Source organism: Ischnura elegans, chromosome 7 (genome assembly GCF_921293095.1).
Source record: "Ischnura elegans chromosome 7, ioIscEleg1.1, whole genome shotgun sequence".
In the NCBI taxonomy this organism is placed as follows: Eukaryota; Metazoa; Arthropoda; class Insecta; order Odonata; family Coenagrionidae; genus Ischnura; species Ischnura elegans.
The window spans coordinates 2913566-2932774 of record NC_060252.1 but is presented as its reverse complement, the minus strand read 5'-3'; the positions used below and the strand labels follow the sequence as shown (position 1 = coordinate 2932774).

The 19209-nt window shown below is 40.1% G+C and overlaps 1 protein-coding gene across 4 annotated transcripts in view; it reads left to right on the top strand.

Annotated features, from left to right (window-relative positions):
- LOC124162836 (DENN domain-containing protein 5B) overlaps positions 1-19209 on the top strand; it is a 142252-nt gene that overhangs the window by 35448 nt on the left and 87595 nt on the right. For all 4 annotated transcript variants that reach the window (XM_046539506.1, XM_046539504.1, XM_046539505.1 and 1 more), the window contains exons 9-11: positions 9440-9645; positions 16943-17154; positions 18147-18339. In XM_046539506.1, coding sequence (XP_046395462.1) covers positions 9440-9645; positions 16943-17154; positions 18147-18339 — 611 coding nt within the window. The remainder of the gene's footprint in view (positions 1-9439; positions 9646-16942; positions 17155-18146; positions 18340-19209) is intronic.

Genomic DNA, 19209 nt, shown 5'->3' with positions numbered 1-19209 from the left:
CAGTCTGTTTGATAAGGTATTAATAATCCTTATTTAAGCCAAGCGCTACCAGCTAGCATGGTACTCGGCTACCTGCTAGCATCCTGCGTCGTAATAGCGCTCAGAGCCTCGCCCCAAGGTCACCTCACTTGCGGCAGCGGGAACCAGAACGACGTCACGCGGAGTTTTTCCCGGCATTCATACTTACCCGTCGCGTTTTCGCGCGCTTGAAAATTTTCACTTTTAATTTAATCGCGAAAAATAGATATCGTCTTATAAAACTCTAAAAGCGTTAAATACGTACTTCAGGAGTATTAATATTTCGATTTAGGCAATAAAAAATAATAGGAAACCACCCTATTTGAGCATTACGCCTCCGTCGTATTTCTTCTTCTTCCCGGTATTTATTTTCCTGCGCAAAATGCTTAAATAAAGTCAGAAATATGTCGTGTTTGGTCTTATTCTTTTTTAAATTACGCGCACATTACTAATATTTCAATCCAATAAAGGTGTAATAACAATTGCCGAAAGTCATTGTTAGACACCTTTCGGGCTAGTAGATGACTCATGCAGCAGTTGACCTCGAGAAAGGGGGAAATTCGAAGCAGGTAGGTAGAAAAAGGTCAGTGGGTGAGAAAAGGGGGTGGGTGCGAGACACGTTTTTATTTTTCTCGCGTAACTTGATATTTTTTGAAGCTAAGGTTTTTGTAATACAATCCCTGCGCGAGCTGGGATCTTTTGTTTGACTTCGGAGAAGAGGAAATCGTCAAGAGTGGGTGAGGCGAATGCTGAATGGAGGGGGATAGCAGATCGTGGGAAATGCGCCAATGTCACTATCCCACGGCACTGAGTTCCTCCCTATGGTAGTTTCATCTCCTGGGGAAGATTCAAAATAAGTGCCTGTCATTATTAGCCACAAAGGACACACGGCAAACACCTCCTCTCATTTTATCAAAAGATGGATGCGGGAAAATGGTCAGTGGGGAGAAAGAGGGAAGGGTGAAACACGATTCTATTATTTTCCGGTAACTTGATATTTTTTTCAAAGCTGAGGTCTTCGTAATACGATCCCTGCACGAGCTGGGGCATTTTTTGTGTTTTCGGGGAAGAGGAAATCGTCTGAGGGGGTGGGGCGAACGCTGAATGGATGGGGATAGCGGATCGTGGGAAATGCGCCAATGTTGCTATCCCACGGAACTGAGGTTCTCCTGATAGGGGACACCTGGGATTTTCGGATTTTTTTCATCCGATCAATTTCGGTTCCCCACGTCGAACTCTCTTCACCGCTCGAACCCGTGAATTTGATGTATTTCGTCAGCTTGCCTAAAACGGCGCTGCATGCACTAGACGACTAGAGTTCTCATTTTTCCGAGTCAACTACCAACGACGTGCGAGCGACAGTGTATGACGCGAAATTCAAAGTATTCGAGGTATTCGAGACGGTACCTTTGGCATAACTATTCGAGATCTCGAATATCGAATACTTACTATTATTCGAGGTATTCGAGTATTCGCGGATACTATTCGCACATCTCTAGTTTATTCACAAAATTCAGTGGAAAATCCCCTTTTGATGGAGAACATTGACGTTGATGGATTGATATAGGTCTGTGAGTCTACATCCTTGGAATAAGATTGTCATTTGTTCCCTCCTTATCTTTGTACACATGCCTCGGTTAGTGCAATTCTGATAAATAACGCAAATTTCGATAAAATGAATAGAATAGAATAATTTATTAGTCCAAAAGACACTGTACAAAATAAAAGTATAGAGTAAGTGTATAGGACACGTCAAAAGAAAGAGTGAGGAAATCACAAAATCACATAAGATATTCTTTCACACTGTAAAAACACCTCGTGACAAGGAAATTAAATAAGTTTCTCGTAAACACATTGTATCTGTCCTCTTGTTTTATATCGGCAGGTTATGCCTGTAGTTATGCTGTAGTAATGCTGCTTAGCCTAATCAAATAGCCTTTAACACTCTCTTGATAAAATGTGAACTAACACTAATTGCACACGAAATTACACTCATTTAATTGATAATTGATGTTTTGTGTATTGAGTCAAGTTTTGCTAGGCATATGCTATATTTATTATTTTTGCATTATATTTCTTGAATTAGCATTGAAATATTGATCCCATTACTTCTAAATAAGAAGAAATGCATAATTAATCCAAATATTGTGTGCAGAAGCTATGTTTGATGTATACAGTAAACTCTTGATTTTACGAAGCAGGATTTTACGAAGTTTTCGATTATACGAAGTGATATTGCGGTCCCGGTGAAAAGCCTATGCTAAATACATGGCGCTATTCGATTATACGAAGTTTCGATTATACGAAATTTTTTGAATTTACGAACCTCGGCTCGGTCCCTAGGAGCAAATGGCATTCGTTTATACGAACTACGGCGAAAAATTTGTCAACAAAACTAGTTACGCCGGCGTAAGTAGCTAAAAAATCCGCGCTTCCAACTGTGGTCCATCAAAAGTGCGAAATCGTAAATGATAATGCAACTTTGGAGAGAAATGGTTCGCCATAAACCTCACTGTGGGAATTTAGGGGGAGTAGGAGTTAAGTTAAAATATCGCGGCTGGCATTATGCCCCTATTTACGTGCCTGTTCGTAAACATAGCATCGACAATAATTCGTGGTTTAACATGTCAGGAAGGTCGCGCGGAGTATTTCGTACACCCCTAATTAACCCTTTGCACTGCTGTGAACTTACTTCGAAGACTACTTGACTACTTTTCGCCAAAGCACTTCGAAGGGTCCCTAATCCGGGACCCTTTCCTCGACGAGCTCACCCTCGCTGGCCCCTGAAACTGGGCTATTTTTTAATGCATTACCTGACGCAACCCTGGGTTTTAATGTGATTAAATGTTTATATTAAATGTGTATAATAATGTTTATATTAATGTTTATGTTTATGGATGATTCAATACCTATATTTACATAGAGATGAGTATTGTTGTTGTTGTTGATCTCTGCTAATAAATTCGAGTAGTATCAAATGGTGATCGATGCGAGAGATATCTTTATTATTTACCGGCCATCAGTCACAACAAGTTGGCGACGAGGATTAAAAAAAAAGAAAGATTGTGAAGTGCAAAGACCAGAAAAAACCTTGTCGACGCTTATTTACGTAAATTTAACCCGGATATAATGGACTCAAAACAGCTCAAAGAATTACTTTCTGCGCTGACTTCTGTCATCAAAAATCAGCAAACCACACCAGCTCCGCAGATAATTCCATTTGAAGCCTACGACGCAAAAACTGAAAAGTTTTCTTCGTATATGGAACGCTTCAATAATTACTGCGATCTCAAGAACGTCAGCGATGATATAAAAAAGGCTCAACTCCTGCGTTCATCGATCGGAAAAGATCACTACAATAATCTTGCTGCATTTCTGGGACCAGATGATCCTATTAAAGAAATCGATTTCAAAACCTTGAAGGCTCATTTTGAGAAAATGCTGTCACCATCAGTCTCAACGGTCGTCTCACAGCATTATTTTCTCAGCATCACTCAACAGCCGCATCAATCAATCTCGGATTTCGTCGCATCGCTGAAGGGAAAGCTGAAAGACTGTGATTTCTACGCTACTTGTCCTACTACCACGTGCAAAAAGAAGTTCTTAATAGCTGATATATTCCTCCGTGCTCAGTTTATCAGAGGCCTGAAGGATAGCTGGATACGAGAAGCGATACTGCAAGAGACAAATCTCAAGGATTTCGACGGAATCCTGACGAAAGCCACAGCACTAGAAGCATCTCGCTTCGAATCGGGACAGTTGAGTAAATCGCCTGAGAAGACATCGGATCAAGCCGCAGATACAAATAAGATTTATCGTCGTCAAGAAGGAAAACGTCGCAGTCGCCGAAGTTCCGAATCTCAAGATAATCGCCGTCAGTCCAACTCTCATCCGCGTCATTTTTCCCATTCCCGCAATTCTAGAGGGCATATTAATTATCGGTCATTAGGTCTCGATGGTATTTGCCTCAAATGTGGTCGCACAAACCATAAATCGCGAGATTGCAGAACAATGCGCGAATCTCTAAAGTGCATTTCCTGTGGGAAAATCGGTCACATTTCCAAAGTCTGCATCACCACCCTGCTCCGTAAATCGAAGACCAACACCCTGTCGTCTCAGCGGTCTCAAGAACAAGAAGAAGATCGTCATTCAAACAATGATTATGGCATCACTCGCATCGAAGACACTGAGGATTTGTATGAAGTTGGACCAGACACCGATAAATACATCGTAACAGTCACTCTCAATAACAAGCCGCAGTCGTTCGAAGTGGATTCAGGTGCGCGTTTCTCTTTAATCTCAGAACCCGATTTCAACAAACTTGGACTTAGTATACCGCTTCAACCGACATCAATTTCTTTCCGCTCATACTCAGACCACGTTATCAAACCCAAAGGCAAAGTTACTGTCTCGGTTACCTATAATAGGAAGTCAATGGACGCCGATCTATTTATAGTACCAGCAGGGCATGATGCTCTACTCGGACGAATGTGGATTCGTGGACTCGGAATTAGTCTAAAAGAAATAGATAACCATGAATCAGGTCATCGCACTGTCAATGTGAAAGTAGTCACCTCACTAGAAGACATCTTCAAGAAATATGAACAAATTTTTGAAGAAAGAATCGGGTGTGTTCCAAACGTCGAAGTACATCTTCAACTTAGAGAAGGCGTGACACCCATTTTTAACCGTGAACGAGATGTTCCTTTTGCATTGAGAGAGAGAGTTGAAAGAGAGTTATCCACATTGGAAAAACAAGGTGTCATCACTCCCATTATATCAAGTGACTGGGGATCGCCACTCGTGGTAATACCTAAGCCCGATGGAGGAGTGAGGCTATGCGTAGACTACAAATGTGGGGTGAATTCTAGACTCGTTGCATCAAATTACCCCATCCGCAGAATAGACGAGGTTCTCCACAGCCTCAGAGGTTCCAAGTATTTTTGCAAATTGGACTTGTACAAGGCTTACCTGCATTTACGGGTCGATGAAGAAGGGAGCAAGATTCAAACGATTTCAACACACAAAGGCACGTTCCGAATGAATCACCTCAGCTTCGGGATTAAGACTGCTCCAGCGGAATTCAATCGCATTCTAGGTCAATTGTTGAATGGCTTACCAAAGGTGGAGGCATACTTCGATGACATTATCTGTCATGGTTCAGATCTTGAAGAATGTACCAGAAATCTTACTGCATGTTTGGAACGCCTCAGAGAGAATGATCTTCATCTCAATCGTGCCAAATGTTCATTCTTCAAGGAAAGCATCAGTTATCTTGGTCATGTAGTGTCGCATAATCAGATTCAAAAGTGCCCAGTTAAAATTCAAGCAGTTTCTCAAATGACCGACCAAAGGATTTAGGTGAGTTGAGGAGATTCCTGGGCTTAGTAACATATTATTCCAGGTTTATTCCAGACTTCTCTTCAAAGTCCTATCCACTACGCCGCTTGCTAAGAACGGGTGAACGCTTCGTTTGGTCTGCTGCTGAAGAAGCTGCCTTCGTAAATCTCAAATCAGAGTTGTGCTCGGATAGACTACTCATTCCATTCGATCCATCAAAGCAAGTCATACTCACAACTGATGCCTCACCAACTGGGATAGCTGCAGTACTTAGCCATGATATTGATGGTCATGAGCGCCCAATTGCTTATGCCTCACGAGCTCTGACGCAGGCTGAGTCTAATTATAGTCAGCTTGACAGAGAGGCCTTGGCCATTATATATGCAACAACGCACTTCTTCAACTACATTTTCGGAAAGCGTTTCGTTCTCGTCACAGATAATGAGCCACTCTCAAGGATTTTTCACCCAGATCGTCCGCTACCACAGATGACCTCTTCGCGTTTACTGAGGTATGCATCTTTTCTCAGTGGTCTTGATTACACAGTTCGATGCAAGAAGGGGAGAGAGAATGAGAATGTTGACTGTTTATCTCGCGCCCCAGCCTCTACATCTAGTCCTTCTCTAGAAATCTCTATCGATCAAGAAATCAACGCTTTGCATGCTGAAACCCTGCTACAAATCTCGAGCGCATCAATCACTGCAGATATTGTTGCTGAGGAAACCGCCAAGGATCCAGAGTTGCAAGCGCTTCTACAGGAGCTCAAGACCAGCCGCAAGGATAGCCCGTACACTGTCTCTGGTGACATGTTGTTCCGCTCTGATCGTGCAGTAATTCCGAAGTCACTCCAAGCACAAATTCTTAAAGAGCTTCATATGTTGCATTTGGGAGTAACGAAGATGAAGCAACTTGCCAGGAGATACGTGTACTGGGAAGGCTTAGACAAAGATATAGAACGTCTTGTGAAGAGTTGCGAGTCCTGTGCTAAGGTCCGTCACAGTCCGCCAAAAGCACCTTCTCCTCCGCATGTCGTTCGACCAACCCCGTCTCCTTCGGCCAGTAGCCTCCTACCGCACCTTCCCAGGAACCGGCAAAAGCCGACCTATCTTAAAGACTATGTTGTCTTCAAATAAGTGGGGGAGAACTAATGTGATTAAATGTTTATATTAAATGTGTATAATAATGTTTATATTAATGTTTATGTTTATGGATGATTCAATACCTATATTTACATAGAGATGAGTATTGTTGTTGTTGTTGATCTCTGCTAATAAATTCGAGTAGTATCAAATGGTGATCGATGCGAGAGATATCTTTATTATTTACCGGCCATCAGTCACAACAGGTTTCAAAGGGCAAAGGTGCCATGGGGGGAAAAAGAGTAAAGTGCGTGTTACTGTGGGGCTGTGCGTCAACCAAACGGGCACGGACCAAATAAGCCCGTTGTCATTGGGAAATTGGAAAGGCCACGGTGCTTAAAACATGTAAAATTGGAAGCCCTCCCCGTTTTTTACCATGCAAATAAAAACAGCTGGATGACCCGAGAAATTTTCCAGCAAACGGTTATACGTCTACAGAGAAAAATTGCTGGAGAGAACAGCAAAATTGTTTTAATAATGGATAATGCCACCGTTCATAAATACGTGGAAGATCTAAAATTGGCTAATGTTCGAGTCCTCTTTTTACCCCCGAACTCGACTAGCAAGTCCCAGCCCTTAGACCATGGCATTATCCAGAATTTTAAAGTCCTATACCGGAAGAAGCTTGAGCGGTATTACTTGCGATGGATCGGTATGTATACATTCATCTATTTTGCTCATGTGCGTTTGGATTTCGATTTAGATATTTTTATTCATGATTATCATTCTTTCAAATCTATTTGCTACTTTTATAAATGGGAACAGAAATTAATAACATCCCGAAATGGACGTTGATACATGCAATCCGCGCCATAATATCTTTTCGTGTTTATATTGGCCTTTGTGAATGAACAACTTAAATATCTTAAGTACTGGGCTCTATTTAAGGCCAATTCATATTTCAGGCTTCTCGTAATGAAGACGCACTTCCAAGTCTAACCATGAACTTTCTTCTCACGCGCTTCCCCGTTCTCCCATGCTGGGGTTCTGTCTTTCCAAAGCCGTCCCTTCCCTCCTGCCGCCTTTGGCTGATCTTGCTGACACCCACCTTACGCATCCCAAACCCCCCCTTCCCCAGCATTTCCCATTCACTCCCTCCCTAAGGAGACTGAGCTTGTGTGCGTCGCAAAAAAATACGGCCCCCAAAAGTAGACTGAGGCAGAGCTGAAGGCCATTTCCCCACCCTTCTTTGTCCTGCCCCCTTCACCAGTCCTTGTGCTGACCACACTTCTTCCCTCAGGCAATCCCCATCCCACTCTTATTCACCCCACCCACTGGGAACGTTCCCCGATTGTGGAGAAGGGCATGGTTCATCTTTACCTGCAACGGGGGGAAGTTATTAACCGGAGAGAGGCGGAAGAAGTATCTTCCACTATCGGGAAAATGGTGCCGCGCTTATAATTGTCTCTCTTCTTCTCAGCTGACTTTTCAATTGAAATTAATTTCTTTGCTCTTTCCACACTATATTTATTTACGATTATGGCGCGACTATTTTTTAGTGCTTAAACTAAGAAAATCTTTTCTCTATGTCAATGATCCTTTGCCTAACTTTCAATACGGCGGAGAAAGGAACACGAAAACTAAATGAGGTGACGGTACAGGTTTTTGCGTGTCATTTTTTGGGAATTCACGCTAGCGAACCAATACTTAACCACGTTGAGAAATGATAAAACGTCTCTTGTAGGAAAACAATCAATGTGGACAATAACGTTTCTATCTATATTTCTCCGATACTGTAAGATGTTTCTCCTGTCGTTTTCCGGTTGGAACCTTGCTCCTGTCGGCATAAAAGGAGAGAAACATACTATATGAACAGGTCACCTCACACCCGGTATGAAGAATACAGTCCTGGTGAAGAATTAAGTCTTTTATGACAACGTCTGCGAAGATGATGGAACACAGTAGTCGGACGGAGAACTCAAACAGAATTTACTTCAAATATTCGCCAGAAGATAATCACATCCTACGTTATTTATGATCGTAATTGAATCTCAGTGAAAATAGAGCACATTCTGCTGAAAATACGAAGTAACTCGAAATATTAACTTAAGAAAGTTATTTTGGAAACGGGCTAAGACCCTTGTTTTTCTTTTTTTTTCTCGTCACTGAGCGATAGAGGGCGACGTAAATGGCGGTTAGGCCGGCTGCCGCTAAAATTCCGTGGGTGTCAGAAACAAATCTTTTGCATACTTAATAGTAGCTATTGGCTCCTAACCACAAATTTATTACTGTTAATTCTTATAATAAACATTGCAATTCATTATTTGATTACGTTTTCTAAACTGGTCGGGAATTTATTTAGCGATCGTTGATGTTGAAGTATGAACAAGAAATGGGAATTTTATGGTGGTATAATTATTTAACGATTTTTCACATCATAAATCGATAGCAAAAAGCCTTTTCTATGAATTATACCAAGAATAACCACCGAAAACATTTAAATAAGACCACTAAAGACAAAAAACGGCGGAAGAAACAAAAGCGAACATTTTTTTCGTGACTTATGAAAAAGGTTTGAATTTACGAAACTCGATTTTACGAAGTGCCAATTTTCCGGTCCCACTGACTTCGTAAAATCAAGAGTTTACTGTATCTGCTTCTGTGAGTTAATGTTGCAACAAGCAATTTTTCTAGGGATCTCCAGCACTCGTTTAAATTGACTCATTCCATGCATGGAAATGTTCCACCCTCTGCTGTGTATAGTGGATTTTACTTGTCAAACACGTTCATTGTAAGATGTGTGCTTAGATGTTTTGTGGTGCAATGGGAGTGCAGTTGGTCCCAGGTAAAAATGCACTGAAATATTGATGGGTCTTCAAATGGGGCTAACACATTATTAATTTGGTTGTTCTGAAGGTTGTTTTGGGCTCATGCAGGATGGAAATTGATTGTGTGCATGCTGTCTGGATGGTGCTGCGTGATGATTTGTTGTGTATTTGCAGGTGTGAACCTATCATCACTGGAGCTGCCGCAGGAGCCTCGAGGCAAGAGGGGGGAGGGGACGACACCTCCGCATGGCAGGGCTATCCGTGAGCCTGAGCAATATGTGGAGGACCTCAAGTTCAACAACGCACTGCGAGAAGTGTTCCTCAACCGCTTTGTGCACATGTTCTCTGCCTACGAACACTTTGTCATCCAACCAGATCAGGTACTGGTGACTTACTACGACTTGTGACGTACTGGTACTGGCGGCAGTTTGCAATGCCACTGGGGCAATGAAGCTGGACCAAGGTTTCCCTCCCTCTCTAGTATTTTCAAAATCAGTCCATTGTGGAACATTTTCCCTCTGGTCAAGAGCCTCTAGTGCTGAAAGGGTACATGTCATCTGGCATTGTGTTAGGGCTTCGTGAGGAAACAAAATTTCTTCACATTTGGATGGTGTACCCCCTGCCCCTAAATTATGAATTTTGTGGGGTAAGGAATGAAATAATGCCTGATAATATACTGTTATCCTCCTGCTGGATTTGATGTTAATGGTGAAGCAAAAGATGGGAACCAGAAGGCATTGGCCTGATAAGGTGTACAGCTTCTGGCAATGCCCAATCAAATGTGTGAAAATAAGACTATTGGTAACATAAAAGACTTGGGTTAATGTAGAATGCGGAAGTTGACTCGGTTGTGAGTACATAAATACATTTTCAAGTATCGTTTTATGTGAAAAATTTTGGCCAAAAATTTTTTTCGGAACGGAGGTTTAGTCACGCAGTGAGAAATTTTCATTGAGAAGCAGATGAGGAGGAGTGTGAGCCAATGTTGTCTCTCGTGTGGTTGCGTGCTCCCTCCCTTTCCCTCTCGTCGTAAATCCTTTCTCTCTCCTCCTTGGGAAATTGTTTGTGCCACTCAGTTGACTACATCTTCCAATAAACATTTTCATTGCAGTGGGAGGGAGGGGTGGGTGGAGTAGGCTGTTGCTTATCTTTTATTTTTTTCTCAGATTTTTAATTTCTATCTCTTAAAATATGCTATGGGGCGCAGAATGAATATCCTAAAAATTTCATTTGTTTAAAATTTAGAGGTCACTCAAAGAGCCATAAATCAGGAAAATTAAATGCAATAACATTTAATTTTCCCAATTTTTTGAAACAACATCAGTCTTAGGGGTAACAAACAATTTTGCAGCCCTTTAGGGTCAAAATTCGCTCCATTTTTGCTTCCGCTGAACAGTTTTCAAGGAATACAATACTTTTCCGCGCATCACACCCCTGACAGCAAACTGGTCGCTCGCTGGCCGCATTCATGGTCAACTGATAGGTCGTGCGCCCCTCACTGCCATACGCCCCCCTCGTGCCTTCCCTAACGAGAGTCGGCGGTAGAAGGGAGGAGTTACTAAAAAACTTGCATTGTTTTACATTGTCATAACTTCAGGAGATCATTGAGATTGTTTCATTGAGATTAGGCAGAATAGATGGAACCATGGAGAATGATGCTTAGAGACGACTATGTGTATGTTTTCTTACCCAAGTTTGCATGTCTCACACCTCCTTTAACGCCATCACAGTCGGATTTCGAATGGCATAGAGTAAATTTTCGGAGTGGAAATGCTATAGAAAAATAAGCCGCCTTTGATTCGCCAAGTGCTGCAGGTGTTCCATCACCACCTCTTAACCCTGAAACAAGGAGTGTGTGCAAATACGAGACTAACGATGAGGTCTGTGGTCTCATTCCAGACTATTGTGTCGAGAATTCGAATTATTCAAGAAATACATGGTATATATACAATAAAGGCACTGCTAAGCGAGCAGTTAATATGCAACTTAAATTTTTTGACCGCGACAACTAAAGAATGATATGGAATTGAAGGAAAAATTATATCAGTTGTTTGATATTGCTGCGGTAAATGTTCTAGAAGTTATACAAAATGATGTGGATAAAGTTTGCTTGAAAATACAGAGGCGACCGGGATGTCCTGGTGGTATAAGTACCTACTTCCAAAGATCCTAAGCTAGCACTTATAGAGGGAGAGTTTTCATAATGTTTTTCTTTCTGAAGAACTTCTATGCAGTTATTAGTTTTAAGGTTCTGCTAGCACCAACAAAACCATTCACCCACATCAAAGACAAATGCGCATAATATGAAATGCATTGTAAACTGTCAGTTTGGGGTGGTTTACCGGGACAGCTTTAACGTACCTTTAGCTTGCTAAAAATGAGTTCCTTAATTTAGCACTTAAAGATAGAGAGGAGGCAGAGAAGTCGGTGGAGAGTCAAGTGGAGAGGAAGAGAAGATACGACGAGTATCACAGCAAGTCTGAATGAAAGAGTAAATAGGAAACTAAGTAGGCCTATTAAAACTAAATCTCTATCGATTTCCTTTTTATCTAATGACATTGTTGTTAATGGTACATTATTCTTTTAAGAAATGATGATATTTTAATCTTAAGCCATGAGGATGTTTCTGAAACGGATTCTATTGAGGATACGCCAACGGAGTCATCAGGTAAAAGGTAGAAAGACAGTAGGAAAATCCTCATTACACCCCAAATAGCACTGACCTTTGATGCTTTGGGCATTAGTGCGAGAGGAGCGGCCAATATTCTTGTTGCTACTAATAATAATAATAATAATAATAATTTTATTGTCGTTAAGCCTTTTCAGCAATAGACAACGTCAAGCATATACAAATATTAAATACAATTATCACATTAATGACCTTAAAACAGTATTCATTGTAACCTTATAAAATTTTAGACAATAATATTATACAAAATACAATTTCTTTTACAAATTGCAAGCAATCCCTAGATTTTTGATTCAAAAAATTCCTGCAAGGAGTAAAACGGTCTTGCAACAAGCCATTCCAGTATTTTATTTTTGAAATTAACAGCAGGTATATCTACCATACTACAAGGTAACTTATTGTATATTCTTATCCCTATGCTCTTATAGTTATTAAATGATGTGGATAACCTGTAGTATGGTAAATTTAATTTGTTTCTGTTCCTTGTGTTGTGGCAGTGAATATTTTGTCTCTGAAGTAGATGAGGTAAATTATTCTTTGTGTGTAATAAAATGGAGTAAATATATAAAGTTAACTACTGTCAGTATGAACAATGGCTTACAGTGAGCTAATTTATCAGCATTCATCATTATGCTAATTACTTTCTTCTGCAATAGTAGGATATCATTAATGCAACTACAGTTACCCCAGAGTGCAATTCCGTAGGTAATGAGGAACTTGCATGGGTCGTAGATTGCTCTAAAAACTATTTTGAATAAGTCAAATGGATACATTAGCTCGCAAAAATACCTTCAGTTTCTCCATTTAACATCAAAAGAAATAAAAAAATTGCATTTAAAATCGAGAAAAATTTCTCTGAGCCGACCACTGCGCGAAGACACCCGAGCGTTGCCGAGGCCAGGCGTGACGTCATAGGTGCCTAAACAACCGTAGGGAGTAGGGAAATACGCTGAGCGCATGGTGTAAAATTTGTTTTGAGGGAGTATTTAGCCGCTCATCGTCATTTTATTTTGTTCTGTTATTCTTGGGCAAGTTTTCCTATTGCTATTGTGCCTAGATTATTTCTTGGGATATTAATAATGCGGCACCGGGATGATGAAGTACAAGCGTTTCACTTCGTGTGTTTTGGTTATCAGAAAAATGGATGATAACGTTGCCACTCGTTCGAATTGTACACCTGAAATTCATCTACGTCTACATAATACCCCGCAAGCCGCCTAAAAGGCGTGTGGCATGGGGTGTTAGGACACCAGCCTTTTTTTAGGACACCAAAAATTGATGCCACGACCCTCATGGAATTTGTTAAGACAAATTATTGCTATACATCGGCGGCAAATCGAGATGTAAAAGAAACTTGTAATAATGGAGGATAATGATCGTAAGCTGTGCTGTTGACATTGGAGTAAGCTGTGCTGTTGAATTTGGCAACGCCGAATTAGCGGAGAAGGTAGTCCTATCCGTCCTACGGTACGAATTCACAGCAAAACAGTCTGCACACAATCCACATGTGAGATCGCGAATCGGTTCCGCTGCTAACACACACACAAGCTACAACCTATTTCAATAATATAGGTAAATCCATAAACAATATACTAGCATATACCATAAAAATATAGTGGGAAATAGGCAAATACTCTGATCAAAAACTGGAAGTCACTGTCACATTCTTATATTCATCACGTACAACTTACAACAACAGAATTCGTTATGATGAAAACAACTATTTATTCACTGATTTAAACCCTTAAATTAGCCCACACAAGTGACATTTCTCACTACTATTCGTTGAAATAATGGAATAACAAACTTCACACACAGTTTTTATTTCAATAGCGTGATCGTGAAATGTCATATCTACGGTGAACAACGGAGATTAGCACGCCACTGACAATTTTTACACTACTGTTAGACATTTATCGATAGCGTAATAGCACTTTTTACAATTCAATCACGATGGAACACTGATAACTCTTGGCCGATATTTTGCAACCTTGTCAAACTTTGTGCATTACAACCACTGGCACTGTGATTATTAGCAGTAGCTTAACGGGAGATGTCACGTAGAAAATGACACTATTTTGGCACAAAAATGTTCCTAGGTGTCTCCAATCAGCGAGTAAAAGTTGCATTGACTGGAATTCACCCCATAATACAAGCACAGACAATCCTAAACGACGAATTCTCCGGTACCTACGAATAAACGGATGAAGTTATTGTGTATAAAAGCTAAGCGGACATTAGTAAACATCAAAATCGTTCTAATTACATACTTAAATGAATGATATGCCGTCGATAACATCAACTTACAATTTACGTTTCCCCCTTCCAATGGCCGTGGCTCAGACTCCTACAACGATGTTATTTAGGTATTAAAAAATATGTGGTTTAACTGCTCCAGTTTTATATTTTATGCCCTTACTCAGATATTAATATTATAAATAATGCAAAACATGAGGGCTTCCAAGCCTCTATCGTCGGATATTTATCTTTAAATATAAAATAATCAACACGTCTAACAAACGAAGCTCTCACAACTGCTGGCAACTATTACAAACAATCACAACAATAGCTTCGCGTGATGTTTAGGCACCTTTGACGTCATCGAGGCTTCGTCGGCAGTGGCTTGGGGGGTGAGGGAGTTTTTCCCGCGCTTTAAAATTCGTTATATTTATCATTAAATATCTCGCGAAGGAAAACTCAGATTTACATGCGGTTTTCTTTGTTGTATTCAAAAAATAATTTTCTGTCCGCCTGTGAAATAAAAAAAATTCATGCAAGTTCCCCATTATACTTTGAAAGAATGCAAAATAAGCAGTCCGAACATAATGATCTGAGACATGATTTTTTAACTGTTTAAGTAAAAAAATAACTCTAGAGAGTTTTCCAGTCAAGAAGTCAATGTGATACTCCCAGGAGAGTTTACTATCTATTAACACTCCTAAAAATTTAATGTGAGTCATACAATTATCTTCTGGTGTATTTCTTAAACTAAAGTACAGCTCTTGGGTCTTAATTTCATTTAACTTAAACCTATTGGCTTGAAACCATAAAGCAGCTTGTGTCATAGTAATTTCTGTGGTATTTTTAAGATTTTGTACATTAGAACCGTTACAAAAAAGGTAGTGTCGTCCCCATATAAAATGGAGTGAGAATTAAGGGAATAAGACAAGTCATTAATCATTACCACAAATAAGAGGGGGCCCAACACTGAGCCTTGAGGCACACCAGAATCAACATTAGCAAATCCAGAGTTAACTTTCTTCACACAGACGACTTGCTTTCGGTTTTCCAAAGAGGAGCTGAACAGTTTCCAGCTAGTACCCTATACACCGTAGTGAGTTAATTTGTCTAAAAGAATAGAGTGTTCCACACAATCAATTGCTTTACTCAGGTCACAAAATGTGGCCTGAGCAAACTCTTTATTTTCAAAAGAGTTGATAATGTTATCAATTAATGAGACCATTGCACCTGTTGTTGATCTGCCCTTAACAAACCCAAATTGAGAATCGCTGATTAAATTACTTCTGTCAAGGTAGTCATAAAACTGCTCATGTATAATGGTCTCTAGGATTTTGGCAAAGACTGGAATTAGAGAGATGGGACGATAACTTTCTGGGCAATCTCTAAGTCCCTCTTTATACACTGGAACTACTTTAGAAACTTTCAGTACATCAGGAAAATGTCCTTCCAACTAAATTAAACTACTATGTTGTAGTAACAGGGGTTACTAGCTACTAAAGGAAATATTTACTCGTTCGTTGAATCAGGTAATTTAAATATTATTTTGCATATTACGTCATTAAATGGTTCTATAAATCTCATGGCCGATTGATGTTCAAAAGAAAAACAACATCACAGATTCAAAAAGTCAGCAACTGCCAGTGGGCAGGCCACTGCTTAGATAGTTCATGACTGCGGTGATGAGTGGAGTTTAGCGAACATAATTAAAGCATTTTCAATTGATCCGACAAGCATAAATAGAGGTAGCTAACTATTTTCATATCTCAGGTTCTCAGTCTATAATATTTTTTGGGATTTTCAACCTGAAGATTTCTTTTTTTATCCTGTATTAGGTTCAATGAACTGTGCTGTGGTTATTTTAAAGGATAAACTACAGCAAACACACGGTATGAAAATGAATGTATGATGAATAGTATTCGAGTCCTACCTTCTTCTGCCAACTTTCAATAGGGAAAGCACGAGGGGTGTAAGGCAATGACAGTCGCTACTGTGAATGCGGCCAGCGAGCGACCAGCTGCTGTCAGGGGTGTGACGCATGGCTGTAGGTCACGGAAAAGTATTGTATTCCTTGAAAACTGTTCAAGGGACGTAAAAATGCAGGGAATTTTGTCCCTAAAGTTCTGTAAAATTGTGCGTTACCCCTGAAAATGATGTTGTTTCATAAAACCGGGAAAATTATATGTTATTGCATGTATGCTCTTTGAGCGACCTCTAAAATGTTCAACAATCGAGCTGAAATTTTTAGGATATCCATTCTGCACCCCATAGCATATTTTAAGAAGTAGAAATAAAAAATATGAGAAAAATAAAAATGAGCAACATGCTAAGGTGGAGGTATGGATTCATTGACATTGTCTCTCTATGCTTGGCAAGATCTAGCATTTTCATTTTATCACTTCATCTTGGTAATCCTCAATTATTACTTTTGAAAATGTACATTCGTATCTTACTGATGTAATCCATACTTATTCACTTCCACTTTAACTCAACTAAGAATTCTCTGCAGAAATCAAAGATTGAAGTTATGAAAAAGTTTCTTTGGACGACACAATGAGGAGAAGTCGAAAGCAAGTGTCAACAATTTGACTGTGGGGTCATTTTACATGGGGTAGCATTAATGTCTTTCAGCAGCCCATGAGATAATTAATCTGGTAGTTCCTAAACATTTACCATCCCCCAGCCTAAATGCTATTTGAAAATAGGGTGGCAATGAGCGCAAATGGTGTTTGCTTGTGTGCTTCTCCTAGGACATGGAGCAGTGGTTGAGCAGCCGCGAGTCCATGCAGAACTTTGACAAGGCCACGTTTCTGTCGGACCAGCCTGAGCCCCACCTCCCCTTTCTGTCCCGTTTCATTGAGAGCCAGATGTTTGCCACACTCATTGACAACAAGATCTTGTCAAATTGGCAGGAAGTGGACTCAAACCTTCGTGTTTTCGACAGCAGGATACGACTTCTCAGGTGTGTTGGCCAATGTGGGATTGTCGCTCCTTGGTGGGCCATGTGGGTGTGAGAATCAGATACAAAGGAGAGAAAAGTTTGAAGAAGATTGGACTGCCTTGTTTCCACCATTTTATCTTTGCATGAAGTTTTTCTTTCTTAACATATGTAGAAAAATGAATTCTTCTGGCTTTTACGGGTCATTTTAACTTTTTTTGCAATATTTTTATTTTGAAAAACTAAAATTGGCCCATCCAGTATATAGGATGCTGTGGATCCAAGGATAGTCGTGTCTACTGATGATTACTGTGCAATCCTTTGGAAAATTTTCATATTTTTTAAATAAATCAGAAGTATAAATTTGATATTGATGTACTACTTAAAGATGGTAATTAGATAGCCTGTCAATATTGGATATTATTTATTTCATTCTTTCACATGATATTTGCGGAAATATTTTGGCTGTATTTCAACGTTGCAATTGGTGTAAATATATCTTGCTTTGGCTAAACATACAGGGGCAACATCTTTTGTTACATGTACCGAATCAGTGTCCATTGTTCACGTTCAGGTCATCAAATGAGTTAATTATTACTTGTGCACACTTGCCTTGGCTAGATAATTTACTAATTTAGCTCAATATAATTAAGACAAGAGAACCATTAAAATTTCAAAGTTTCAACTCTGTTTTCTGCTTGGTCATGTTTTGACAAAGAAGCCACTAATTTACTGCTGCAGCATCGAAAAAAAGGAAAAAATCATTCTACTGTTTGTTCTGCCTTGTCATAGACCTCAATGAAGCAATGAACTGGTCCATTCCCCCCACCATTCGTTTATGAGAAAACTGTGAATGCTAACTCTGACTTCTTGTACTTTTTCTCTCTCTTCCATCATTTTGTGGCGTATTTGTCATAATTTGTTGCCACTGTGACGGTATTATTTTATTTCCATCTAGTGATTTAAGCATCGTCGTAACATATACCTATTTTCCATCATCTATTTTGCTTGGCCAGGAAGCGCTTTGGGGACAGCTTAGTGCGAACGCCTTCATACGAGCCATGCACCGCCATCAAGGAGACGCAGTTGATGCTTGAGAAGCGGCTGACATCGGTCGACTCTACAGCTCCTCCTCCCAGGCCACTGCCTGGCGCAGTGCGCAGTGCCAAGGCGAGGGACAAGGCTAGACGACGACGCATTGCTGCAGCGGTGGGTATCATGCATACACTACCAACCCACACTCCAATTTGTACTCTATGGATTCTATCTATACTTCTCACTTATGTGAATTACATGTACTGAGGTGGTTGTCGAATTTATTAGTTATTTGGGCCATTCATTCTGGTTACATAGATATCAAATTCACACAGTTGGGCATTACACCCATGCTTCGTATAGCATACTTTCGATTAGCTCAATTTCGATACAGCACAAATTCATTCCTCAGGGAAACATTTCAACGCAGTGTAGCCTAATCAAAAAAACTTAAACGCTCTCATGATAAAACATGACCTTGCGCTAATGTACACACAAAATTGCTATCATTTTACGCATATTAATAGTATTGCTTGCCTCAAATCTTCTTTCCTGTTTATATATTAATCGAAATCCATTGCTGTGCGATGGCCAAAAGCATTACTCGTCATAGGGTCCAGATAGCGGGCCTACCGAAGTAATTTATCTTGTCTCCGTAACAGAATGACAATAGTTAATTTAGATCATTAATTAAGCGTGGAACTTGTGGAAATGAGTTTTCTTTTAAGCAATAAGGTTTGAGATGTAATTTTTGCCGTCATAGGTTATCGGGAAATTTCCAGGTAGAGGGTCTATGCTAAAGCCTTCAAGGTTATCAGTATTCATGGGGGAGAAATGGAGCGGTGGCCGAGTTGTGTATGAATAGCATCAATGCATAAAAGGGTCCGCTGTTGAGTCTCAAACACAATGGCTTCATTCCATTCCAGCAGTCGTAGGGTCTCTGCATCTCAGGAATACAGTTCAGTAGTAGAGTGTGATTTCGATAGAGCCATTCAGAGTAAAAACCAAGAGAACAATGGCAAAAAATAGGAATGTGGGTAGAAA